At 40.8% G+C, this 26,980-nt stretch overlaps 3 protein-coding genes across 10 annotated transcripts; all 3 read left to right on the forward strand.

Annotated features, from left to right (window-relative positions):
* Positions 1-336: 336 nt before the first annotated feature.
* trpc7a (transient receptor potential cation channel, subfamily C, member 7a) lies at positions 337-5,878 on the forward strand (the record flags this gene model as incomplete). Its single annotated transcript, XM_079449171.1, has 11 exons — positions 337-1,089; positions 2,125-2,307; positions 2,410-2,574; positions 3,151-3,367; positions 3,438-3,671; positions 4,300-4,564; positions 4,670-4,865; positions 4,959-5,177; positions 5,270-5,347; positions 5,431-5,506; positions 5,739-5,878. 11 exons carry the CDS (start codon positions 337-339, stop codon positions 5,876-5,878), a joined length of 2,526 nt encoding a protein of 841 aa, XP_079305297.1.
* A 1,981-nt stretch (positions 5,879-7,859) lies between these two features.
* etf1b (eukaryotic translation termination factor 1b) lies at positions 7,860-13,811 on the forward strand. 2 transcript variants are annotated; one of them, XM_079448037.1, is made up of 11 exons: positions 7,860-8,057; positions 8,391-8,499; positions 9,377-9,552; positions 9,816-9,955; positions 10,073-10,211; positions 10,291-10,481; positions 10,739-10,868; positions 11,154-11,324; positions 11,406-11,470; positions 11,780-11,927; positions 12,039-13,811. In XM_079448037.1, the coding sequence occupies exons 2-11, from the start codon at positions 8,414-8,416 to the stop codon at positions 12,119-12,121; spliced, it is 1,329 nt and encodes a 442-aa protein (XP_079304163.1). In that variant the 5' UTR covers positions 7,860-8,057; positions 8,391-8,413; the 3' UTR covers positions 12,122-13,811. The 2 variants fall into 2 exon arrangements, with proteins under 2 accessions (XP_079304163.1, XP_079304164.1); XM_079448038.1 differs by having other exon boundaries at positions 7,970-8,057; positions 8,394-8,499; positions 12,039-13,784.
* Positions 13,812-14,054: 243 nt separating this feature from the next.
* Positions 14,055-24,658, forward strand: fbxw11b (F-box and WD repeat domain containing 11b). 7 transcript variants are annotated; one of them, XM_079448018.1, is made up of 14 exons: positions 14,195-14,561; positions 15,736-15,794; positions 16,137-16,196; positions 16,740-16,977; positions 17,434-17,620; positions 17,861-17,951; positions 20,394-20,531; positions 21,137-21,255; positions 21,368-21,617; positions 22,457-22,575; positions 22,683-22,793; positions 23,215-23,293; positions 23,552-23,716; positions 23,802-24,658. In XM_079448018.1, the coding sequence occupies exons 2-13, from the start codon at positions 15,771-15,773 to the stop codon at positions 23,711-23,713; spliced, it is 1,578 nt and encodes a 525-aa protein (XP_079304144.1). In that variant the 5' UTR covers positions 14,195-14,561; positions 15,736-15,770; the 3' UTR covers positions 23,714-23,716; positions 23,802-24,658. The 7 variants fall into 7 exon arrangements, with proteins under 7 accessions (XP_079304143.1, XP_079304147.1, XP_079304144.1 ...); XM_079448017.1 differs by lacking the exons at positions 14,195-14,561; positions 15,736-15,794 and adding an exon at positions 14,055-14,184; XM_079448021.1 differs by lacking the exon at positions 15,736-15,794 and having other exon boundaries at positions 14,175-14,490.
* Positions 24,659-26,980: the final 2,322 nt, after the last annotated feature.

Below are 26,980 nucleotides of genomic sequence, written 5' to 3' on the forward strand. Positions count from 1 at the left end.
GGAAATGCCACTGCAAAGCGTCTCCAGCTAATTCTTTAAAGTGAATTAATTATGTCCTGAGATGAAGATCACACACACAATATGACATTAAGAACATCTGTTCCCATGGGTGCTTTCTGCTGGTATGTTCCCATAATGAGAAAAAGCTGTAGTGGGGGATATGTCTTATTAGAAGTCCATCTACATTGATCTCATTGACTACAAGTTGTCTGCACCGTAATGCATGCAGTTTGTACTTCTGTGTGTGAGCATTGATCTGACTGATCACTTTTAAGTTGCAGTCCAGCATATTTAACAAATGCTTTGACGTTTTCTATATAATTCAGATTTGAGGCAATGCAGCGCAGACACACCACTTTACGAGAGAAATGCAGACGCCAGGCCGTTCGCGGCCCGGCCTACATGTTTAGCGAGAGGGATACCAGCCTCACCGATGAGGAGGAGCGGTTTCTGGATGCCGCTGAATATGGAAACATCCCTGTCGTCCGTAAGATGCTTGAGGAGTCCAAGACGCTGAACGTGAACTGCGTGGATTACATGGGCCAAAATGCTTTGCAGCTCGCTGTAGGCAACGAGCACCTGGAGGTCACCGAATTGCTGCTGAAGAAAGAGGGTCTGGCACGGGTGGGGGATGCCCTGTTGTTGGCCATCAGCAAGGGCTACGTGCGAATAGTGGAGGCCATACTGGCCCACCCGGCGTTTGAGGGGGGGCTCCGCCTGACTCTGAGCCCCCTGGAGCAAGAGCAGCGTGATGATGACTTCTACGCTTACGACGAGGACGGAACTCGCTTCTCCCAAGACATCACACCCATGATTCTGGCCGCCCACTGCAAAGAGTATGAAATCGTGCATATTTTGTTACTCAAGGGTGCTCGAATTGAGAAACCGCACGACTATTTTTGCAAGTGTGGAGAGTGTGCGGAGAAACAGAAGCAGGACTCCTTCAGCCATTCGCGTTTGAGGATGAACGCTTATAAAGGCCTCGCCAGCAGCGCCTATCTGTCGCTGTCAAGCGAGGACCCCGTGCTCACAGCCCTGGAACTCAGCAATGAGTTGGCACAGCTTGCCAACATTGAGACTGAATTTAAGGTGAGGGGTGCCGATACACACAGTCTCAACTTTCATGGCGAGACGGAATGAATTTTACGTATGGGTGGGGTCCTCTTTTTGGGACCTATAGAAGAACCTAATAGGGCCAGAGATAACATCTCAACAATCAGTTAATTCAATCAGTGACTCATTATGTAGAGAGCACAAACTCTCAGAGAGTACTATCAGGATACTCTCAAAGCACATTTTAATCAGTTTGAGCTGAAAAAAGCAACTTCTCAGTTAATTTAGGAACGCTCCGATCATGAAGAACATGTTCATGACCCTGTAATGAGCTGTGTCTCCATGAAAGAAATGTCTTTACCCATTTGAGCTCACAGACCAGCCGAATATTCCAGCCGAAAAGCAATTTCCCACCCCTGAGAGTAGCCTCATTATAAATTAGAGGCTGCTCGATGACAGTTTCTGGTTCGGCGTAATCTCTGTACACAGAGTTTTTCTGAAAGAAGATGTTTCTCCAGAGAGCTTCGTACGCTTCAGTGATGTGTGCTGTTTTATATTTAAATGTTTTTGGGAGAACTTCCTTTCTGAAAGCCACTCTGGGGAAATATCTTATCAGGAGTTTTCAAATCCAGACAGTTCTCCTTATTGTGGTTAGTGAGCTATTTTTAAAAATGCTCCATCGAGAGCCTCCTGTAATCACCCAGTTATTATTCTCTCATCACCGTTTTTCTCCACAGACTATCGCTTTCGACAGTTGTAATGATGTGTAAATGATTCCTTGTCTGTAATTTGACATAAAATGTTTGATCTCCTAAAACAATGTGATACTATAATTATTGGCGTAGGCTTCTCAGGGGTGTCCTACATTAGATAAAGTTCTGTTTGAAAAGATCAAATGCAAACATCAATCAGAGGTGTGATTTGGGATTCGGGTGAATTTGCAGAGTTTTGGCACGTAGCTTGGCACGTAGCTGTCATTTACCGCTTGCTAGATGCGACTTGGGCGTGAGTGAATTGTTTTTGCAAGCGATTTTTTAAATGCCCAAAGTCACTGTTCCATTTTTTATGCAGAACGACTACAGAAAGCTCTCCATGCAGTGTAAGGACTTTGTGGAAGGGGTTCTGGATCTTTGCAGGAACACAGAGGAGGTGGAGGCCATCTTGAATGGAGACGTGGATCAGGATCCTTCGAGCGAACACCACAGGCCCTGCCTCAGCCGGGTCAAACTGGCCATTAAGTACGAAGTCAAGAAGGTACAAAGGAATCTAAGCTACGATGTATAGCCGTAGCCACAATGTTGTTTCAAACTATGAAGCCAATGCAAGACAATGACTAATTTAGTCTGTCCTGTGCAGTTTGTGGCTCATCCGAATTGCCAGCAGCAGCTGCTGACGCTGTGGTATGAGAATCTGTCAGGCCTACGGCAACAGTCAATAGGTGTAAAATGCTGGACAGTGTTGGGAGTGATGGTGGGCTTGCCATTTCTTGCTATCGCCTATTGGATTATGCCCTTCAGCAAGGTACGACATCATTGTGCAGAATCAACTAGGCAGGCCACCCGTTTCCCCACTGTTTTATATTGCTCAATAATATTAGAAGAACTTTGAAGTGTATGGGGTCTTCAAAACTTGTGTTTGAAGACCCTGGGGTTTGCAAGGGAGTGACAAAGGCTCAGCGTAAAAGTAGGGAATAATTGTTAAAATGGTATCATAATTAATTAATAAATAATTGTAAATAAATAATTAAGTTAATTCTAATACAAAATATGAATTAAATGACAAAGTTCTATAAATATAGATTAATTTGATTAAAATAAAAAAATTATTAAAGTAAATAAATTACAAAAGATTGATATTAATAAAAGTTAGATTCAAATTAAATGACTCACAAATTATTACAATAGTGAGAAAAATTATATATAATAATGTAACTTAATAGAAATGTTTTTTTACAGTGATCTATTAAGTCGTGTTTATGAAAGATAAAAAAGATAAAATGATCAGATTTGAAAACCCCTGGTCTACACAACGTATGTGTAAATGTCTAGTAATAGTGATTTTATTATATGTCTGATTTCTGCTTCACCTTTTTTGCAGGTGGGGCAGGTTCTCCGCAGTCCCTTCATGAAGTTTGTAGCTCACGCTGTATCGTTCACACTCTTCTTGGGCCTTCTGGTTCTCAATGCCTCAGACCGATTTGGAGGAGTCAAAAACCTTCCTAACGAAACAATCACCGATCATCCACGTCAAATCTTTCGCATCAAAACCACTCAGTTCAGTTGGACAGAGTTGATGATAATGGACTGGGTTCTAGGTGAGAGTCAGTTAAAAACATGCATTAACATGAATGTAATGAAGTTACTCTAATTCTAAACTTTGATCAGGAATGATCTGGACAGAGTGTAAAGAGGTTTGGGCGGATGGGCCACGCGAGTACCTCAATCATTTGTGGAACGTTTTAGACTTCGGCATGCTGTCTGTGTTTGTGGCGTCGTTCACTGCACGGCTCATGGCCTTTCTGCAGGCCTCCCGTGCACAGCTGTATGTGGACTTGTATGTGACCAATGCAGACTTGAGCAATGCCTCACTGCCAGCAGAAGTAGCCTACTTCACTTATGGTAGGTAGCATGACTTCAACTTTTTTGTTTTTTGTTTTAAATTTAGAACTGACTAACACATAACAAATCTCTACAGTTAATAAATTATTATTATTATTATGGAAATGATTATTATGATAGTCCATGGTACATAATTGTCTGTTTTAGTGCTTATTTTGTATATACTGTATTTAATGATTTTGTTGACTCTATGTTTTATTTTTTGCACACAAAATATTGGATGTTGTCTTTCAATCGTTGACATGTCCTTATTACACAGTTAATATTGACAACATCAAGGGTTATATTTTCACAGGATGTTCTTTACATAATGTAGATTTATTTTATGTAGATATCACAAAAAGCCTGGTTTTCACAGGCAGGATCACATATGGTCCCTAACATGTAAATTGCAGCAAAATGTTGCTATGCAACTAAAATAACAGTCGGCCATGTGCTGTATAAACCACAGCTATTGACCAATCAGCATCAAGGAGCGGAACTATCCCTTTTATAAAAGACCAGAGGGCCTGTTTCTTTACACAGTGAAATACTACTAAAATGTGGCACAGACTTTTCTCTGCTGTTCTCTCTAATGAAACAAAATGCTGCCATCAAGTGGTGAAACCAGAATTCTTTTTCTCCTCAGCCAGGAACAGGTGGCTTCCCTCTGATCCACAGCTCATCTCTGAGGGCTTGTACTCCATCGCTGTGGTGCTAAGTTTCTCTCGCATAGCCTATGTTCTGCCAGCCAACGAGAGTTTCGGACCCTTACAAATATCTCTTGGCCGCACTGTTAAGGATATTTTTAAGTTCATGGTCATCTTCATCATGGTCTTCCTTGCTTTTATGATTGGCATGTTTAATTTGTATTCCTACTATTTAGGAGCTAAATACAACCCTGCTTTTACCACGTAAGTCAAATCTATCGAACTAAATCAAAACTCTCTCCAAATGATTACATTTGGCACTTGAGTGGTAGTATTTATTTTCATTGTGTGTGTTTATTTTTGTTGCAGCGTGGAAGAAAGTTTCAAGACACTGTTCTGGTCCATCTTTGGTTTGTCTGAGGTTATCTCTGTGGTCTTGAAGTATGATCACAAATTCATCGAGAACATAGGTTACATACTCTACGGGGTCTACAATGTCACGATGGTGGTGGTGTTGCTCAACATGCTGATAGCCATGATCAACCACTCATACCAGGAAATTGAAGTGAGAAAAATTAGGTTTTCTAATGCTGGAAACTCTACTGGCAACACTGAGATAATGTGATAATGTTTTGTCTGGCTGTGCTTGTGAGAACAGGAGGATGCTGATGTCGAATGGAAGTTTGCTCGTGCCAAGCTTTGGCTCTCCTATTTCGATGAAGGAAGCACTCTTCCACCCCCCTTTAATCTAATGCCCAGTCCCAAATCATTCTACTACATGACTCAACGCATAAAAGCGTTGGTGGGTTCATGCAAGGCTGGGATCTGTACCAACAGCGGCCAGCAGGACATGGGAATGGCCAATCCACAATCAAAGGTCAGAGGTCACTCGAGTTCTTTGGAGCGCTTGCTGTTACGTCATCTTTTAATGAAACAAAAAAATCAATTTACGATTTATTTATTCAACAGCTTCAGCGGTTTCGACCTTATCCTGCAGCAGAGGGATTCACAGTTAAAAATACCATCAAGCACCCAACAAGATATCAGGTGCTGACGGCTATTCCTGCAAATACATTTTCCTGTTCCTATGTTTGCCACATAAAGCATTCTAAACTCTCTTGCTTTTGTAGAATCTCATGAAACGTCTTATAAAGAGATATGTCCTAAAGGCTCAAATTGACAGTGAAAGTGATGAGATCAATGAAGGTAAGCTCTAATATTATTATTGACGTTGTTTTGTATACATTGTAATGTGCTCTTGTCTGCACTATATTTTTGTCAACTTGTGTTTTTCGGTCGGACTAACTGTGTGTATGTGCTTGCTTCTGTAAGCCAAACCTTGCTTGTGTAATCATGCTGTAATAGCCAGTAAAACATTCTATTATAAACCACAATTTGTTTTGGCAAAACCTATCTATGCCTCCTGTGTTCTCCACAGGTGAGTTAAAGGAAATCAAGCAGGATATTTCCAGTCTCCGCTATGAGCTCCTGGAGGAAAAGTCACAGGCAACTGAAGAACTTGCTGAACTGATCCAGCAGCTTGGAGACAAACTCAGTAAAGGAACCAAAAGACCTTGAAAATGGACCCCTGCAGATGTATCTGAAAGTGCCCACGACCAGTGGTTCTCAACCTTTTCATGGTCGCGCCCCCTGTAAACCCATTTCAAGAACTGGCACCCCCCCTCATACTGTACATTGAGGATAGACAAGATGATGTGTAAAACATGTTAGATATAGTATATATATATATATATATATATATATATATATAGATATATATAGATATATATATATATATATATATACAGGCCTGTAGCTAGGGGGCTTTCGGGTGGTTCAAAAGACCCACCCCTCACTGTCAAAGGTCCAGAATTTAAGTCAGTTTTTTTTGTAGTGACACTGCGTCCTTTTAAATAACAAAAATAACACTACTTTGTCAGCAGATTCAGTGGTGCAGTGAGTAAGACATATTGTATGTCAACTGATATTACCTTTAACACTATCAACCAGGTTTGGACCCACCTTTTGCCAAACTAACTTCTACATTTTCGCATTTAGTTTAGGCATTTATTTTGCAACAACGTAAGGGAACATTTTCGTTTTTATTTTTCACGCATGATCTCACAGCATGCCAGTGTCAACTTTAGTCATATAAAATCATTTCCCCAAAACAAAATAGTTGACAGTGAAAATGCCGGGTGGCTAGTTTAACAGAATGCATCGAGAGAGAGAGCTGTGTAAACCAGGATCCGTGAATTTAAAGATTGCTCTATGGACAGATGCTTAGCCTCCTCGTTGGAGCGCTCGTGCCCAAACCGGACAGACGATGGTTTGAGACCCATTCGGAGCAATTAGTCAATTTAGAAAACCACTAGCCACGGTATCAAGCCCTGTTTATAGGTATACGTTTATAATTTGTTAACTCTATTATTTATTATATTTATTGAAGTTGAATGATTTATAGCATTTATTGGTTATATGAGGTATAATTCTTGTTTTTAATTATTTATTTTAGATAATTAATGTGGGGGGAGATGATAAAACGGTACATTTTTTAGGAAAAAGAACCACCCCTTCCACAAGGCTGGCTACGGCCCTGATATATATATATATATATACACACACACACACACACATTTATATATGAAACGCGTACCATTCTTGCATAAATATATTTATGCGAGAATGGTACGCGTTTCATTGATTTTAACCCGAGCAAGAATTTATTTGCAGTTTATTTGCAGGTATCAGGGAACCGAAACCGTCACGCCCCACCTGCAGTAGGCCTACCTCTGCGGGAGCGCGCCCCCAGGTCGAGAATCAAGCCCTGGACCAAATAAAGAGGCCACCTCTTTACAACCCATTAAATACAGATACTGAAAATATAGTGTTTAGAATGTCATTTAAAGGGTTTTTATGTTTTAACTCTGTTTTAATGTTGATTTGTGACCTATAACTTGAAGTGGCCTTTCTGGGCTGTATGTGTCAGGTTAAAGCAATCAAAAGAAGCAATTGTAAAACTCTGGAGAGATTAAATTCTATAGATTGATAATAATGAATTCAGATTACTATATTTCTATAGGTCTTATATTATTCATATAAAAACTGTAAAGGTAGTTGAGAATTTATCTTTATATCATGTGTTGTGAAAAGAAAAATAAAGTTATATTTAAAGTGCCTGGTTTTGGTTGTAATATTTGTATAAATTGTCTTCATGTATAAATACTTTTCTTGTTTTAAATTATGAATCATGGCAATAAAATGCATTTATCAAGTTATTTAATAGCTTAAAATAAATCAAGCCTATTTTAGCAGATATTACAACCCGTTATTCATAATGATATGACTGGTTAGGAAATAAACCCGTTACACATTTATTAATTGCTCCAATACAGACGTCACTTCCACATTATTTAAGTATTTTTTTATTCAGTGTGTGGAGTAACAAACTCCACCACTGTGTGGTCTGATGAGATCACTATTCACAAATCGTCGCTCCACCCCTTTTCGATTGACAGCAAGATCATCCAATGACAGCGCTCCAACCACACCCCCATGCGTCGCGTTTTCAGGAAGTGATACTAAATGGAATTTCTGCTTTTCCCCCCACGTGAGCCTCCACCAAAGCTCCACGCGCAGCAAGACTAAACCGGCTGCTAACGATAAGAATATCACGTCACTGTAAAACAGCGGCGATCTCGCTCTGGACCAGACAATAATTGCCGTACGGACACGGCGGAGCGGATCATTGTAGTCTGTAAGTATCTTAAAGTCGCATATGCTGCGTCTGAATAATTTAGCAATGCATTTTTCGTTTGAGAAATATGTGTATAAGCGCGTATGTCGCGCGTGGCACAGTGGAGCGATGTTATCGAGCTGGCGAGGCCCGCGTTGCACTAGCCTGTTAGCTCATCAAACTTCAGTCGTGTTTCCTCTTCGAGTCATAATAAACCTCTGGTAAATCAATCAACCGTTCCGATCTGTCACAGAGCCCCGATCAGCGAGCCTAAAAACGAACTAGTGGTGTTTTACTATCGTTGATCGCTTAACTAGTTCACGTTAGCAAGCTAAAGTTGATGTCTCTTTCTAGCAGGTCCAGACAGCGAGAGGAAGATGGCGGACGACCCTAGCGCAGCGGATAGGAACGTGGAAATCTGGAAGATTAAGAAGTTGATCAAAAGCCTCGAGGCGGCCAGAGGGTGAGGATCGATCGGTCTCTTCCTCTTTGTTTTGGGCACCACGGGTGTTGAATGACAAACAAAAACACATCTGGGGTGTGATTTGGTTTGGGTGGACCACATGCTAACCAGCTTGCTAACAGCTGTTGAAGAGAGCAGCATGGTGGAAGAATGCGAATACGTTTCATACGTGCGTGGCTTTGTTTGTAAATGGCAATGTGTTTTTTTTGTTGTGACGTGTAAAACGCATGTTAGATGAGAGATCTGTTGACATGTAACGTTGAAGATCTTCCGGCATGATGCCTTAAAGTGTGTTTGGTGGAGGTGATGCACCATAATGTGGTTAAATCGCGTGTTATGGTCTCCCAATATAATAAGCAGCGGTGTTTAGGTTTGTGTCACACTCTATAAATGTATAATTGTTGAAGTGCTAGTCTCACTTCATCATGGCTCATGCAACCTATCGCCATGGGTATTTAACCTGTTAAGGCAGACGCAGAGATGTAGATATGCTATTATTACATCCTGAAACGAATACCTTACAAACTGTGTGAATTGAAGTAGAGTGACTTTAAAACTGGTAATGTGATCATTTACATTTATTCATTTAGCAGACACTTTTTATCTAAAGCGACTTACAAGTAGTTTTTTACAGTGGCACATTACTGCAGAGCAATCAGGGGTGAGGTGCCTTGCTCAAGGGCACTTCAGTCATGACCTGCTGGCAATGAGATTAGAACCGGCGACCTTCTGATCACAAGCCCAACACTCTAACCACCAGGCGTTTATATCGTTTGCTTTACTTTTATACATTTTGTATGTTGTCTACATTACAGGTCAGTTCATATGCCAAGCTTGCTTAACATAAAACTGGACATTGTGTGGTTTTGGTTCTCAGAAATGGTACCAGTATGATTTCCCTCATCATCCCACCCAAGGATCAGATCTCGCGTGTAGCGAAGATGTTGGCCGATGAGTTTGGCACAGCCTCCAACATTAAGAGCAGAGTCAACAGACTTTCTGTGCTGGGAGCCATTACCTCAGTACAGCAGAGACTCAAGCTCTACAACAAAGGTGAGAGTGTGCCTGTTTTTTGGGAGAGAGGATTTAGTTCCGTCTGGGTTGATTTTAAGTTTGTCAACAATTTTATTTGTTTTTTTCTCAGATCAGTGAATTTTATAGCACTTGGGTTGTTCCCAAAGATGCTGCCGAAACATTAAGCCGGCAGTTCAGAGAGCTATACTGTGTATGTGTAGATACTATACGGCTGATTAAATCTTTTCTTTGGGTGTGGTCTTAACTGATCCCTACTCAAAAGCTGCCCTTTTATCTTGCAGTACCTCCAAATGGCCTGGTGGTGTATTGTGGAACTATAGTGACGGAGGAAGGCAAAGAAAAGAAAGTCAACATTGATTTTGAGCCTTTTAAGCCAATCAATACATCCTTGTATTTATGTGACAACAAGTTCCATACTGAGGTACGTGCTTGATTCATTTTGTGTATTACTAATGCTGTTATGTGGCATCAATGTGAGGACGGACTGTTTTGGTTTGTCAGTTTTTCACAATGTCTAATAAAAAAATTCTCTCCCCAGGCACTAACAGCGCTGCTGTCAGATGACAGTAAGTTTGGTTTCATTGTGATTGATGGTAGCGGCGCACTGTTTGGGACCTTACAAGGCAACACAAGGGAGGTGTTGCACAAATTTACAGTGGATCTTCCCAAAAAACACGGTAACGTATAAACATCTTTTTTTCATTTCTTCATTCATTTAGTTTTAAGAAGAATTGACAAAGTTTTTTGCAACCCCAGGCAGAGGAGGACAGTCTGCTCTTCGATTTGCGCGTTTGAGAATGGAGAAAAGACACAACTACGTGCGGAAGGTAGCGGAGACGGCTGTTCAACTGTTTGTGTCCAATGACAAGGTGAATGTGGCTGGGCTGGTGCTTGCTGGATCGGCAGACTTCAAGACCGAGCTGAGCCAGTCTGACATGTTTGATCCGGTATGTCTGCTGATCGTGTAATAACGGCGTATAATCGCACGTTTCTGTGATTACTGTATATATATATATATATATGTATGTCTTGTTTTGTCAAGATTTATGCTGTAAAACGGCTTTTAATGGCAAAAGTCTTACATTTTGTATACATGGGTCCTTAATTTGTTGATAGAAAAAGTTTAGAATTAAGTCAGAATAATAAATTCCAGTCCATTCCAAACGTGTTCATTTTTGACATTCCAATTTTTATTCCCATGTAGAGGTTACAAGGGAAGGTTCTAAAACTGGTCGACATATCGTACGGAGGTGAGAATGGGTTCAACCAGGCTATCGAGCTCTCAGCGGAAGTGTTGTCCAATGTCAAATTTATCCAAGAAAAGAAACTCATAGGTAAATCACCCGAACAACATATTCATCCTCGACAAGAGTGCTTTGTTTTTTGGTTCAATTAGGATTCCCTTGTGAAAATGAACCATGTATTAACTAGTTGCCATTGTTTTTGTCTGTAGTGAAACCATAATAATTACAAAGTTAACATGGGCTCGCTATAGTGCAATCATTTGGTTTTCTCTGAGATTGGCACACTTAATTTAAAAGAAATGTCATCGTTGTTTGGATCCTGCAAAGTGTCTTTGCTTTTGTCGCTTGATTTTGACATCTTGCTTTTGACGTCAGGCCGATATTTTGATGAGATCAGCCAAGACACAGGGAAGTACTGTTTTGGTGTTGAAGACACGCTCAAAGCGCTGGAGATGGGAGCGGTGGAGATTCTTATAGTTTACGAGAACTTAGACACTATGCGCTACGTCCTGCGTTGTCATGGAGAAAACACTACACCTGAAAACGGTATGTATGCGCAAGCCTTGGCACAGTTTTGTTTCTCAAAATCGTAATGTTTTCCTTGCTCATCGTATTTATTTTTATTAGATGAAAAGACACTCTACCTGACACCAGAACAAGAGAAAGACAAGTCTCATTTCACTGACAAGGAGGTAGGTGAAAACCCTATCAAATCCATTCTGAGTGTTTGACATATAAGTTATAAGTATTTTCAAACACATCTTAAAATGCACACTTCTCCCTTAAAAACCTTTTAATGTGCCTTTTAGATTAACACACTTGAATCCCTTCATTGCAGTTCTGCTATGATGTATCAGTGTGTGTGTGTGTATATATATATATATACGTATATATACACGCTTGATGGCCTGTTGTTTAATATTTACTTTTCTTTGTACGGCCTCTCTGTCTTTCCAGAAGGAAATATATAACGTGAACTGTGCCTCGTGTGTTTGTTTTAGACGGGTCAAGAGCACGAGCTGATTGAGAGCATGCCGTTGCTTGAGTGGTTCGCTAATAACTACAAGAGGTTTGGAGCCACGCTGGAAATCGTTACAGACAAGAGCCAGGAAGGCTCACAGTTTGTGAAAGGCTTTGGAGGCATCGGTGGTAAGTCCTCTTCATAGATGATTAAAGTTCAAGTAATATCTAAATAGATAAACATTAGTTACGCTGTTGAGAGAGGCCTTGTTTTTCACCCTACCTACTCTCTCTTTCCAGGAATTTTGCGGTACCGGGTGGATTTCCAGGGCATGGAGTACCAAGGAGATGACGATGAATTCTTTGACTTAGATGACTACTAGGTAGTCGGGACTGACAAAAAATCAAATTCAAAAATAAGATTTTCCCCCTTCACCTACCCCGCAAACGGCAGGGGAGCGAAGGAGATCGAATCAGCAAGAGGGAGAATAAGAATTTGAAATGATGGCAGAGGGTCTATGTGTCCTTGGCTTTTAGAAATACATTGACCCCCATCTCTGGACTGGAAGAGACTGAGTTTTCTCCTCTCCACTAATAACCGGGTCATCGCAACAGCATGGCCGTGGCCCGTCTGCCTGTCCTGCCTCAGCTCTTCCCAACACACTTTAGGCTTCGAGATCTACTTTTTCTTCCCTTCTTATCTCACTCCTTTCTTCCTTTTGCCTCTCCTTTTATAATGGCATCTGCTGCTGTTGTATTTTATTCAAATGTATTATATTTTCTCTTATTCAGCGTATAAAGGAAGCAGTAGCAAACAATTAGATCTGTACTGCTTACATAGCCACATCAGACCCATTGCCAGGCCTGCATTTTAATTTGCTGGTTAGCTCAGACTTGATATGTTGCCTTGTTTCTGCTGTAAACCAGTGTGGTGGTGGTGATGCACTCTGAGCCAGCGGTACACTTTGCTCCTCCCATCACATTGTGCCCACATTGAGGCATTTTGTGCTCTCAAATGGACCATGTAGTAACTGGACCCATCCCCCTGTGCTCCACCACTTCCTTCACGAAGACCGAGAACCAATTCTCCTCTCCCTTGTTTTCCTCGGCCCCTGGAGATGCAAATTCTCAAAATAAACTATATATGAGTGCCTGATTTTTGCAGTTTGTGAAATATGACAGCACAGTGTACCAGCATCTGGACCGTAACTTCAGCCTCCTGCTGTTTCACATACAAACTTAGCTTGAGCTCCCAGCACTCATCGGTATATGATGGCCTCTTCAGCAGCAGAACACATCATGCATGGGGATGTCTTGTCGGATCGATTACGGGGTGGGCAAGGTTTTACTGTGTTAACTGTGATGTGTGAGTGAGTGTATGTCAGTTTGGCTGTTTAATTCCCTTTTAAAATACATATTCCTGAGGCCCAAAGCTCTCGTTTCTTTCCATCATCCCCAATTAGATTGGTTTTAGAAAAAAGACCGCTATGTCAATGGACCTTTATTGATTGTGGCATGGCTCTGTTTTCTGACACCTAAAACAAGTAATCCCAATCATGTAAAAGAAATTTAAATACAAACCCCCACGATATTTTAAAAATTATGTTGTATATTTTCTCATTTAATTTGATCCATTACTGTTTTGTATAAATAATTTGTTACATCTGGATCACCGAAATTAAACGTTCTCATTGTTTGCAAAATGCACTTACATCTTGTTGATTTTAAGAAGTATGATCGTTTTTTATGCTGAATTTAGTGGGGGTGTAATTCATTATGATTTAATTTGAGTAAACCTTCTTTGTTGTTATTTCAGGGAAGCATTTTAACAATACAGTAACGTTAAACGATTTGTTTGAACCTGCTATTTTTGTGATGCAGTTAGGAATTATTTTGCTTTTATTAATCTTGGAACACAATACCATGTTGTTAAGTGATTGCAAATACTTATCTATCAACAATATTATTATTATATCAAGTTTGTCTAGATAAAAAAAATATTTGTATTTATTTTCTGGCGTTGCTGTCACCTGCCACATTTATCACACATTCTCAGCGAAAATGTGAATCATCGGGGATAACCCCATTCTTTACCCTAGCACCAGGCAGCAGCCAATCACCATCCATCTCACAAAATGGACAAAACCTTTTTGTCATTCGGCGACCAACCACAAATATTTCACAGATTATATCCATTCGATTATGACGTATCGTAGCCGTCCCCGCTTTGTACTTTAGCAGCAGAAATTAACCAATCGCAACGCGGACAACGCCCATTTGGTCAGTTTGGTTACCTAACAGCCAATCGGAAATTTCGGCTGGAGCATTCTTTCTCCGCCTACGTTTGTGACGTGCTCGTGTCGCAGGGCGGGGTTTCCATTTTCACTGCGAGTTTCGGGGAACAAACATGGAGCCGGAGATGGAGGACAAAACCTTAGAGCTGATGGTGAGTGCGCGAATATACGTCGAAAAGTATTTCTCACTCTGTCCTTAATACTTTAGGGTCTACGTATCGACACGGCCGTTTATCAGGGCGGCTCTCGAGAATATAACCGGCTCGCGAAGAGGTTAAGGATCGATTGAGCTAGAGGGGGAAGGAGGGGCGAGGAAGGAGCGAGCGATAGAGAGAGAAATGGCTGGCTCGACTGACAGGGAGGGCCCTACTCTGGATCGCTGGCGATTTTGCTCTTCGTCGCGTTCTTCTCCTCGCTCTTGTGTCTTTCCGTTGCTGCGACGTTAGTACGAGAGGGGAGTAATTGTTCATTTTAAGGTTTGATGATGATTTAGTTCGGAGGCAGAGAGAAACACCGCCGCGACATCGTGGTGAGTCGGAGTCTCATCGACTTTAGCCTGTGACTTGAGCGTTACTGCGGCGACTCTGCGCCACAAAGTCATGGTTAAAATGCGAACGTAGGGTAGCGTCTTGTTTGGTATGCGGGATTTTCGCGGTGTTATTCATCATCAAAAGTATTTGTTTTTACGTTAAAAGCCTCGTTTTCATCACAGGGCACGTTTGAGCTGGGGTTTAAAGCTGCGTAATAGGAAGTTACCGCTCGTGCTGTCAATTCCAGGCGACGTTCTTGAGCAAATGGGATGAAATGACAATAAATGTTGTTACCTATACGAAAACAGTGAGCCGATACGTGTGTAGTTTTCTTCTTGTGACGGAGCACTTTTTATTTTACGTTACAGACGTTCGTGGGTCATGTGGAATCTAAAATTCCAGCGAGCAGCTAGGTGGCTAACCACATCAAATCATTAGCTCGCATACAAACCAGTGACCATCGTTTATTGGGCAAAAGCGCAGATTTGCGTTTCTGAATGTTAGCTGTGTGTACCAGACACAAATGAACAATATCAATACAAATAAAACTTGCTAAAAAAGCCCGAGAAACAGCTTGTTCCACTTAATGGTAAAACATGCATCGTTTAGTCAGTTTTATCGGTTTTAATATGACAGTATAACATTTAATGTTATAAGAGTACATTTGACGAAGGAATATGATATACTATATTAGGTTTTCATGATCTAAGATGGAATTGTAGTTTAAGTTCAGTGTGTATTAAATGATTGAAATAAGGTCTAAATTAATATGCCTTTGAATCAATATCTATGGTAGTCAATACAATAACTCAGAATCAGTTTTGCAGATTGGATTTGCTTCTTGTTGCCATGGTTACGGTGAAAATGGTAGGAGTGAATAGTCTTTATTTTGTCCACTTATAATGTGAAGCTTGAGGTTGATGGAAACGTCTATTTAGTTGTTTGGTCGACCCTAACATGCCATGTGCTTTTGTGTATAGACTGCAGATTACTAGAAGTCCAGCAATAAATAATACACTTCCCAATTGTTGACACGTACGAATGACTGCAAAAAACCCTACATTGTCATACCTGGAGTCGTTGTGTGTTCGCGCTTGGCTGTGACATCAACTTTATACGTGTGGAAAGAGTTTGGCTGATATTCATAGTAAGAATAATGTTTATGAATTAAAGCAGGTGCTGTTTCGGTGGACATTACGAGCGGTGATATGGATGGCATCATCGTATGGGGTGTAAGCATATCATTTTCATGGCCTTGGTCAGGGGACAGCTGTTGACATGATATCAAAACGCCTACACACCCTGCCCGATCTCTCATCTATACCGCACACTGATGGAGAATCTGTCTGTTTACCACACACAGATTTTAGGCTGTTGGACAGTTTTTGCCTTTCAGTAAACACTGCTTCATGGTCACGAACATATGCCAGCAGAGGTTGAAGCACTTTTGTTATGTTTCAGTGAATAAGACTTGATCCAGTTTATATTTGTCTTCAGTTTGATTAAAGTACAACCATGTTTTTCATTTCTGAGTACACTGAAATAAATGACGGGTTGTTTTTTTTCTTCTGCAGAACACTTCTGTCATGGACTCGCAGACTGCAGACCGCTCAAAGATAACCGCAGTGTTTAAGGTGAGCTGTACCTCGGTCGTGCGTAGCCATGTCTGCTAAATAATAAACGCATAAAACTATAGCGGTCTTATTGTCTGGCCTCTCCCTGGTCTATGGAGGATTTTCAATACTGAAAAACTGTTGACATTGGAGCTGGATGTATAGTCTGTGGCCTGATCTGGGCTCAAGAAACCATTGTGTCTTTATTATATAGTTTTGCATTTATTTGCAAACTGTTAGTTTTTAAGCGCTTTTACCTTTCAAATCAACCCTGTCGTATTTTACTGTAACGTTCTACATTTTGAATTGTGGCTCAAGTGCTTAAATGCTTTTATAGGCCTTTTGTGTATGAAAAGGAATATTTGTCTCTGTATCAACTTTCTCGATGCCAGAAACTGCATGTAGAGCACCTGCCGTGATGTACATGACCAAACAAAACCTGCCTGCCAACAAATACTCTGTTTTTATTCACGCTGCCTCAGTCCTTACCAAGACAGATGGACCGTTTTTGTCTCACCAATCCTAACATTTCTATTTTTTGTTTTTCTTATGCGATCCTCCCAGTCTACCTATCTCTGTCCTCAGGTGAATGGACCGCTGACGGGCTCCAGGAAGCGGCCGTCGGAGGGAAACTACGAGAAGGAGAAGGACGTGTGCATTCAGCTCTTTGATCAGTGGTCTGAAGCGGACCAGGTGGAGTTTGTGGAACACCTGATCTCACGCATGTGCCATTACCAACACGGCCACATAAACTCCTACCTCAAACCCATGCTCCAAAGGGACTTCATCACGGCACTGCCAGGTAACAAACGCAGTCCTTATTTCAATAGTATATTTTTTGCTTTAAGCTAGATTTAGAAGAAATTTCAGTGTTTATGATTGAAATAAGACTGAGGTTGAATGTTTTTGTTAATGAACCTTTATAGTCCTTAACTTATTCTTCACCATAATTGAAAATAGCCATAGAAGCCCGAACAAGCTTTTCTTTTTTTGTTTAGGTATATTACGCCTTTACAAGTTTCATCTTTCCATTTTATTTTTTTGTAATATTGAAATGCTTTGCTTTTTAACTTCCCTTCTGTAACCGGTTTGCTTTCTAATATGTAACAGCCACTTCATAATCTATTAACTTCCTGATGAATAAAATGTTTCAACCCATGTTTTCTCATTTAGTATTTTTACACGTGGAAATACTTCTAGCTACGAAAGTCAAATGGTTTTTTTTGGAAATGAGACATTTGCTCTTTTTGTGTTCCAGCTCAGGGTCTGGATCATATAGCAGAGAACATCTTGTCCTTTCTGGACGCACGCTCGCTGTGTTCGGCTGAGCTGGTGTGCAAAGAATGGCAACGTGTGATTTCAGAAGGGATGTTGTGGAAAAAGCTGATCGAGCGTATGGTTCGGACAGACCCGCTGTGGAAGGGCCTTTCAGAGAGACACCAGTGGTGAGTCACAGTGTTGATATCATTGTTTACATCCCCAAAACCCTTCATTTATACATGTGGTTTAAAAGCAACCTTGCCATTATCCTTGCACTGTGTTATTCTATAGCAGACGGATGCTGTAAACCAGTAATCTGTCTGTACAGTTGGCCTTGAGTTGTGACTTTATGAAATATTACAATATACTGATAACCTGTTTGTTTACGTCAGTTAATCTGAGGTATTTATTTGCTTCCTTCACAGGGAAAAATATCTGTTCAAGAACCGCACAACAGAAGTTCCTCCGAACTCATACTATCACTCTCTTTATCCGAAAATCATTCAGGACATTGAGGTGAGCAAAGCAACCGTCGTTTTATTGTCTTTTGCCATTGCAAACTGTTTAACATTTTAAGCAAAGATTCAATTAATCTAACTTGGCTTTAAAGGAATAGCTTTATTTGTGATCAAATGACACAAAACGTGTAGACCGTAGGTGTGTTCAACTGCCACGCTGTGCAGACCGAACAGCATATGAGGTCTGGACCATTCAGCTCAGTCACTTACTCAGCTGTCGGTTGCATGTCGTTTCTTTTTGTTGCAGTCTGAAGTAAACTGATACACTTACACATTGTATATTAATTCTGTTTTCTGTATTCTTCTTTCGAATTAACCCCCCAAAAAATGCATATAGTGACAACAGCATTTACCAAAACTATACGTAGTGTGTACGGAACCAAACTCAATAACTATGTTTTCATGACATATCTTAACTGCCATCAGAGATGTTTCAACTGCATGTTAGGTGGTGCTAGAAAACAGCAGTGAAAGAAGTCTGCTTTCGCAGATTTGACACGCAGCTAACGTTAGCCGCTCTCACGAGCCCTTCGCTAAAGTGATAGTGTTGCCAAATCTTCATAGAAAAAAAAACAGCAAACAAAGAAAAGCCCAAATATTAATTATTTGTAACACTCAAAAATCTCTTATATGCAACTGAACATTTTTTAACAGCTAAAATGTAGAGCTTTGTACGTGTTTGTTTTTTCATAATTATTAAACAGGAAAGCTATGTTAGACTCTAAGCTATACCTATGGCTATCATTTGTTTAGAGAAATTTGTTGTTTACAAGTTGTCAATGTATGATTCCTTTTCATCTTAATTCATTAGGTAGTATCCACAGTTCTTTGAAATAGTTAAATAAATAATTCTACATGATAAACTGAAGGCTTCATATAGATCCTGTAATCGTTGGTCGTATCGGCCAATACTGGTTCTAACAATCAGTGCTCTGTGATCGGCCCCAAAAATCCTGATCGGAGCACCCTTAGTCAGTCATTAACCTTCATGTCAATCAAAACCTGTATATGAGGATTCTTGTTTAGGGAGATCTTATGAGGAATGTCTCTGAAGTTTTTGTTCAGCAGTGGAAGTCAATGGGGTCCAAGGTTATTTGAATCATTCTTTAAAGGTGGTGTGTATGAAGTTTAGCGGCATCTAGTGGTTCGATTGTGATTTGCAACCAACTGGCTCACTCCACCCCCCCTTTCGAAGCATAGGTGGCTGACACAGGATTAAGATGTCGTCACGTTTTAATTTCTTTCTCGAAGGAGATAACAAATTTATAAAACATGCTCTGTTGCAGTTTGTCCCTTTAGGGCTACTGTAGTTAGAACACGGCGAATTCTATGTAAGGGGCCCCGCGGTGTATGTAGATCGAAATGGCTCGTTCCATGCGTTGTTATAAAAACACAATGCTTCATTATGTTAGGAATTTATACACCTCTGAAGACATAGTTTTTTTATATTATATTGTATTTCTGTCAACAGAGCCTCTGAAAAATGACACATCGGACCTTTAAAATCATCTTTTGTGTTATTCAAAAGAAAGTCATACAGGTTTGAAAGGACATTAGGGTCTTTTGAGGGAATTGGCCCCTTAAACTCCATCAAACAAACTTAAACAGTTTGATACCTTTTAGGTGTTGTCTATTCATGCCATAAACCAATGATTGCAAAGCGAAGAAGAATGTACTGTTTCTTTGTCTACTTGAGAATGCAGGATCAACGATGAGACCTTGAGGCAAGGCTCATGCGATCCGTCTCTCTGATTCTCACAGCTGCCCTATGAGTAATCATAGCATATTTGATAATGTCAATGCTTAAAGTGGCCGTAACTCCGATCTTTTCTACATGTCACGTTATTCTTGAGTAGTTACAGAATTGTATCATACCTTTCAAATATCAGTAGTGTGCTTAGTTTGATCGCATTTATAAGAGACAGATACAGTTGTACGCTTATTTCCGAAAACATACGACGTGGGCGGGGTGCTGAACTAAAGGATGTGCGCACCCATTGCCATTAAAACGCATCAGTTTCACTTACCGCGTCTGGTTGACGTCCGGCATCTTTTAGCACTGGGACTGCGCCATCTATCAGTTTCAAAGATCTCAAAATCCAGTGTTATTTCCACAGTTTACATAACATTCATCACCCAAATGCAGTGAACAAACAAACAAACAGCTGAACTACGTGAACGTTGTGTTCTCTCTCTCTTGCACACAAGTGAAATTTACTTTTGCGGATGCTCCTGCCCCTGTTCTCCTTGGGTGTGCCACATGCTTTTCCGTGAGAATTGTCCAATAAGGGACTAAGAAAAGTTGTAACAAAACCGATTTTCATGTTCTTTAATGAAAAGCTCAAGGGAATTCATTACATCTCAATGTTTGCCTGTTATTAAATTGGTCATGTACGATGAACCAAAGTTTTGATTTGAGCCTCTTCATTGCTGTTCTCAGACCATTGAGGCGAACTGGAGGTGCGGCCGACACAACCTGCAGAGGATCCAGTGCAGGTCGGAGAACAGCAAGGGTGTTTACTGCCTGCAGTATGATGACGAGAAGATCATCAGCGGCCTGCGGGATAACTCCATTAAGGTGCGTCTGCGCTTTTCTCCTGAATCTGGTGTGGGTTTGGTGACTTCGGTGGAAACCACAAGATCTGATTTTACCCCACATGTCTGACGTTGTTCCATTCCGTGACGTTAACGTCCTGTATTAGTAAAGAATTGCAGTGTAGGAGAGAATTTCTGTGCTTGTTGTAATGGAAGAATATGAGATTTTGCAAATGAAAGGTTTAGAAAGGTTTTTTTATGAAGAGATGCTTTAAAGCTCAATAAACAGAAACGCCCACACGCTGCGAGTTCTGCCTTGCCAGAATTGAAATAATTTCAAGCGGTGTAGCTGGTTTGTTCCTGTGTTCAAAGCGCCGTTGTGACCTTGTGGTTGACGTTGAGTCTCTTTTGATGAGCAGTTATGCAGCTCTGAGTGACCTTAATAGTATTGCTTAGTATTATTATTTCTCATACTTTGGTTAAAGGGTTATTTGGTAGTCACAGGTTAATAATAAAACAAATTCAGTATCAATGTGACTGTGCTGTTGTCCCCAACCTGAAAATCAATCTGATGTCCTTAAATGATGTTTATAATGAGCTCATGATTTTTTATTCCTGATGTAAAAATCTGTTTTTCTTCACCTTCAGATATGGGATAAACAGACTCTAGAGTGCTTGAAGATCCTGACGGGGCACACGGGATCCGTGCTGTGTCTGCAGTACGATGAGAGAGTCATTGTTACTGGTTCCTCTGATTCCACTGTCAGGTCCGATTTCTCTCACATTCGCACTCTATAGGTTCTCGGTTCACTTCCATATTTCCAACCCCTGCCTCTGATGATTTCCAGTCTGAGACGTCTCTCTGTTTCTTGTGTGCAGAGTGTGGGATGTTAACTCGGGGGAGGTTCTGAACACACTGATCCATCACAACGAGGCCGTACTACACCTGCGGTTCTGTAACGGGCTGATGGTGACCTGCTCGAAGGATCGATCGATTGCTGTGTGGGACATGGCTTCTCCAACAGACATCAGCCTTCGCCGCGTTCTCGTCGGCCACCGAGCCGCCGTAAACGTGGTCGACTTTGACGACAAGTACATCGTCTCTGCTTCAGGGGATCGGACCATAAAGGTCAGCGCTCGGATCTTGACGATGTTTTTAGTTGTCAATCAAATCACAAATCTGTGGTCTTTAAGGTGGGCGTGAATGTACAGGCAGTCTTGATGGAAGGCTGATTTACAATGCAGCTTAAAATGGGAAAGAACCGCCCACAGAAACAGGAAGTGGCTGACTTACACTGCAGTTATATCTTCCTCCATTTTTTAAAATCTTCGAAGAGTCTCAAACCAAAATGTATACTTTAAAGACAAAATTTGGGGTATGAACTTAGTACAATTACCTTTTTTGCAAGCATTTAAACCTTGAGATGTGACAGTTAAAGTTAGTCAATCAGATGATCTGGTCGAGTCTGATGTTCTGGTGCCTGTTTGACCTGCGCAATACCAGAAGCAGCCAGCAGAGGGCAGCAGTCCACCAACAGGTTTTGAATTTGCTCAAGGCTGCTGCTCTTAAGGATTACAGCTGCTCTTGTCTGCCCCTATATTCTCCGGCCCCTCTTTTCCAGAATCTGGATTTGCGGGCAGTCAGGATTCCAGGAACAGACAGCCCCAATCCAGCCAATCCGTCACCCTGGGAGATGTGCCAAGTCATTTTGCAGCCCCCACCCTGTTAAAACATTCCCCAAATAATGAAACAGGGCAGTAAGACTATGTGTGAGTGTAAAGGTGTGTTCATATGACACACTGCTTTAATTTGTGAGTGTACAATTGAAAATGCCCTTACATATTCAGAAAGAATCGAGAAAGATTTCCTTGCAACAATGTTTTGTAAATAAGAAAGCTGTTTTTTGTGTGTCTAATTCCCGATGATCTTTTAGTGTCGCTTAACTTTGTGTTTTTTTTATTGTGCAGGTGTGGAGTACGAGCACCTGTGAGTTTGTTCGGACGCTAAACGGTCACAAACGAGGAATCGCCTGCCTGCAGTACAGGGACAGACTCGTGGTCAGCGGCTCGTCGGACAACACCATCAGGTTTGTGCGAATAAACTGAAGCTAATGTTCATGTCAAACAGTAGATGATGTTTATAGTGATTTATATGTTGACATTAAATCCTACATTGTCATTATTTTCTCTCTAGGCTATGGGACATTGAGTGCGGAGCGTGTTTGCGAGTTTTAGAAGGGCATGAGGAGCTTGTTCGCTGCATTCGCTTCGATAATAAACGGATTGTGAGCGGAGCATATGACGGGTGTGTTTATGTTTAAAGCCCAACCCGAGTACCACAGTGGGACTTGTCACTTTACATTACTAATAGATTTATTTTAAAACTCACTGCAGTGTAGTTTAGGATTAAATCTGATCTGTTTTTTTCTGGATTATGGCTGTGTTATTCCTGCTTTGAGTAATCTCTTTTTACTGATCTTTAATTGCGGAGTTAGTTTTGGCTGCTCTCTGTGCTATTGCTGTTAATCTCATTGTTGAGCGGAGCACAATACACTCGCTGGCGAGGGAGCAGTCACATTTAATCCCACAATTGAATCAGATTATCTGTAGATTATGTATATGAAAGAGGCTCCTGGGCTGCTTTTAGCAACCAAAGAGCGATAGAGAGGATTTTGTCGTCTGCATCACAGATTTCTGACAGTCATTTTGTGTATTTGTGTGTGCAGTAAAATTAAAGTATGGGACCTGCAGGCTGCTCTTGATCCACGAGCCCCAGCCAGCACTCTCTGTCTGCGTACGCTTGTGGTGAGTGTAGTTTTTAGATTCACAAACGCTGTGTGTGTGATCTTCTCCTAATACAGACCACTCGCACTACACTTGACAGTCTCTGATCTGTCACTTATCTCTGTCATATAGTTATTAACTTATGATTCTCATTGTGCCAGATTGACCTTTTTGCGTCACGTATTTCTCGCTCTTAGAGCGATGTTGATAGCTCTGCTGTTATGACTTGAAGGATCAGCCAAAATAATAGTCTGTCGGTTCCTGTGCGTCTGCTTGTAGGAACATTCTGGCCGAGTGTTCCGGCTCCAGTTTGACGAGTTCCAGATCATCAGCAGTTCCCATGACGACACTATCCTTATCTGGGACTTCCTCAACGTGTCGACCAACGGGCAGACAGAAGGACGGTCGCCATCTCGCACGTATACCTATATATCCAGATAGCAGGTAACCCTAATCGGTTGTATTGACATCCACATAAAGATACAGAAAATTATAAAGACTAAATTGCTTTCGTGTGATCTTTCGGCAGGGAAGCCCTGGTGGCGTGCGGAGTGTGTGTGAGTGTGTGTGGGGACTGTTTGGGTGACCCAGTCTCTCTGGAAGTGTGCCAGGATCAAAGGTCGAGGAATGCCACCACCACCATCCCTCTCCTTTACCCTCGTCTCTCCATCTTCCCATTTGATTTCTCCCCTCTTCTGTCGTTCTGAGGGCTGCTCCCCAACACACAAACAGAGTCTGTTCTCATTCTCCCTCTCTGCGGAAGAGGAGGTGGAGAAAAGATGGAGAGAGCGACCGCCATTAAGCAGAGCTCGAAGGTGGGCGTGGAGCTCGGTCCACATAAAGAGGGACGGCTGCCCCAGCTCCGCCCCTTGGGCCGATTAACTCTGTATCTATCTTTTGTTTTTGTTGATTTTTATTGATGGAAAACGAAGAAAAAAAACTAAAGTGAGAAGGCAGGGTCTGAGAAGGCCTGAGTGCTTTTGCTTCCCTGAAGACTGTTCTGCATGAATGAGCAAACAATGGGACGTAACGTGTGCTGGTCAACCTTCGGTTTCTGTATTATGGGTTTTTTATGCTTTTCCTTTTTTAATTTGGGAAGTTCTTTTTTTTGCTTTACTCTTGTGAAAACGTATGAATAATTGTAGTTTTTTGATTCTTCTCCTGATATGTCCCTCCATTTCTCAGTTTTAGCGTTGTCTTTTCTCCTTTCCGTCTCTGTCTGCTCGTCTAGGTTCTGAATGACCCATAACTGATCTGTATTTAGTTGTAAACAGAATTGTCTCGTCTAAAATGATGTTGTATATTGAAAAGATTTTTTAAAGAAAAAAACATTATTAATAAGAATAAAGTACTTGACTGTGGAGGAGTGTTAAGAACCTTGCACAAGCACTTTTGTGTTTCGTGTGTATGCGTGATTCGTCCGATTGAGATAAAGGCTTTCCGACAAGCCCTGATTTCATTAACCTGCCACGATGGCTGCCAAAATCCTTCGCAAGCACCACTGCAAGAGTGCAGGGCCGCTGTTCAAATATTTAAGTTTACCTCCTGCTCAGAAAATGTGGAAATTGGCAGTGCTTTAATTTTCATCCAATGGTGAAGTCTTATTTGATTTCAGCTTTTACGATCCACACTGTAGCAACGGGATTCTATGAATCCAATTTGGAATTTTTAAATGTCTAGCAATTTTTAGTCTTCAGTAATAAAATATGAGGAGCTCTAATAGTTTATCCTAATCCGTACTGTGTGAAACGCAGAATGGAATTCTATGGATTGAGGCATTAGTTTGAATGATTGCAGACTCACACCGGGAGCTGTCAGGATGGGAGATGTAAGGGTGTATGTGTGAGAGAGATGGAGACATTATAAAAAGGGAGGATCAAAGTCAGTCTGCAGCGAGAGAGACTACTTTACAATATGGGAGATCAGGAATGTAGCAGAAACTTAAACCTTACAAGTCACGAAAACTTTTCGTTGCTTTACCGCGTCTGTTTTATGCTTTTAAACCCTCATCAATATAACTGGTAAATAAAAGGGTAAACTTGGATCTGAAATATAGCTGCAGAATGCCCAATAATAGATTCTTAAATGTAAGCAAATTTTATGTCAGATGGTTTGGATCTGTTGCTGTCCAAGACTTATGAAAGATTTAGATTTAATGGTTTGTTCCCTTTGAGACCACTAGGTGGCAATAAAACTTTTTCATGGAAATATATGACCAAACAGGGCCAAGTGAAGACGATGTCATGAACAAAATAAAGCTATTAATCAGCACATACACAAAATAAATATTTTAATAACACGATTAGTATCAAAATATTTCATCTCAAGATTTTGGGGGCATAGTAAATTGCAGTTTATGTATTACATTACATACAGGGCTAGAAGCTCCTGAGTCAATTGGAATAACACTTTTACATTGTTGTCTATCTAGACTGAAAAATCTGAAAATATTTACCAGCTTTCATTGACTTCAAACATCAGTGCACATCAGATTCTGTTTCAACTGGCAAAGTACCAGTGGTGCTAGAAACACCAAAGTCATGGATTTAATTTCCCCAAAATGTGCATGCTCATAAAACATAAAGCTTGATCGCAATGCGAGTTGTTTTGGGTAACAGTCTTTGCAGAATTTATGTTTAATACGTATTGTAGATTTGCCCATAAAGAATACACAAAATGTTGCTGAGTGAAAAAATATGATGAGCAAAAATATTCCATTTAAGTTTGTGGCCAGATTTCCTTTCTGATACTTTATTCTGTATTTCACTGTGACTGAAACCGTCAGCTCTAATGAATATAATGGACCATTAATAAAGGTCCTTGTAAAACAGATGTGATTGGCAAAGACAGGTAGAGTATGTCTAGAGGCACCAAACCCCAAACTCAACTTAAAAGGAATCGTTTACTCAAAGCTGAAAATTCTTGCAATGAATCATTCTGATGCTTCAGAACTTGTATGACTTTGTTTCTTTGGCATGACACACGAAGATATTTTGAAAAATGTTGGTGACCAAACAACATTGAGCCCAATTGATTTAAATTGCATGGACACAAAACAACTGTGACATTTTTCTAAATATCTTCTCTTGTGTTTGACAGATAGTGTCAAACCGATTTTAATCAGATGAGGGTGAATAAATGACAGATTTTTGAAGTGAACTATCTTTTTAACTTAGCATTCACAGGGAGTATCTTGACAAATACGATCCGATGGACTTTTTTGTTGTTGTTACAACTTCATCACTCTTACTGGTCCAAAACTGACATATTGATAAGCACACAAAGCAGGTCCTTTTTAGCGTTTTTATGTGAACCTCTACGTTCACAAGTCTCATCTGATGTGTCGAGTACGAACTTCCCATCTTCAAGATTTTTCCACAAATGGATTGCGACCGTGTGCTGTTTGCAACTTAACGCACGTAGGACTTTCAGTTGCTCATTGTCATGATGAGGCAAACGTAAATCTGTGGCACTGCACATTTGCGAGGAATATATAAGCCTCAAGTGCTTTGTCCCCTTGTTGTCAGGGTTTGGATTCTGGACGCTTGCCCAGAAGTCTTTGGTTATGCTTGCGTGATTACACAGGGTTTATTAAACCTTATCCTTTGACCTTTATAGGAGGTTGGTCCTAAGTCTAACCTGCATGTCTTTTAAACAAGAGTTTCTGTAGATCTTTGCACACAGCTGGAGTCTGTTGGATGCGTTGCA

Source organism: Barbatula barbatula (assembly GCF_947034865.1).
Source record: "Barbatula barbatula genome assembly, chromosome: 24".
Lineage (NCBI taxonomy): Eukaryota > Metazoa > Chordata > Actinopteri > Cypriniformes > Nemacheilidae > Barbatula > Barbatula barbatula.

Excerpts from the sequence above, each read along its gene's own strand:
- etf1b (XM_079448037.1), top strand. The coding sequence starts at position 8,414 with ATGGCGGACGACCCTAGCGCAGCGGATAGGAACGTGGAAATCTGGAAG. Across the intron at positions 10,212-10,290 it reads GGATCTTCCCAAAAAACACG|GCAGAGGAGGACAGTCTGCT; the intron begins GTAACGTATAAA and ends TTGCAACCCCAG. Across the intron at positions 11,928-12,038 it reads AGGCTTTGGAGGCATCGGTG|GAATTTTGCGGTACCGGGTG; the intron begins GTAAGTCCTCTT and ends CTCTCTTTCCAG.
- fbxw11b (XM_079448017.1), top strand. The coding sequence starts at position 14,146 with ATGGAGCCGGAGATGGAGGACAAAACCTTAGAGCTGATG. Across the intron at positions 17,952-20,393 it reads AAATCATTCAGGACATTGAG|ACCATTGAGGCGAACTGGAG; the intron begins GTGAGCAAAGCA and ends TGCTGTTCTCAG. Across the intron at positions 22,794-23,214 it reads GTGAGCGGAGCATATGACGG|TAAAATTAAAGTATGGGACC; the intron begins GTGTGTTTATGT and ends TTGTGTGTGCAG.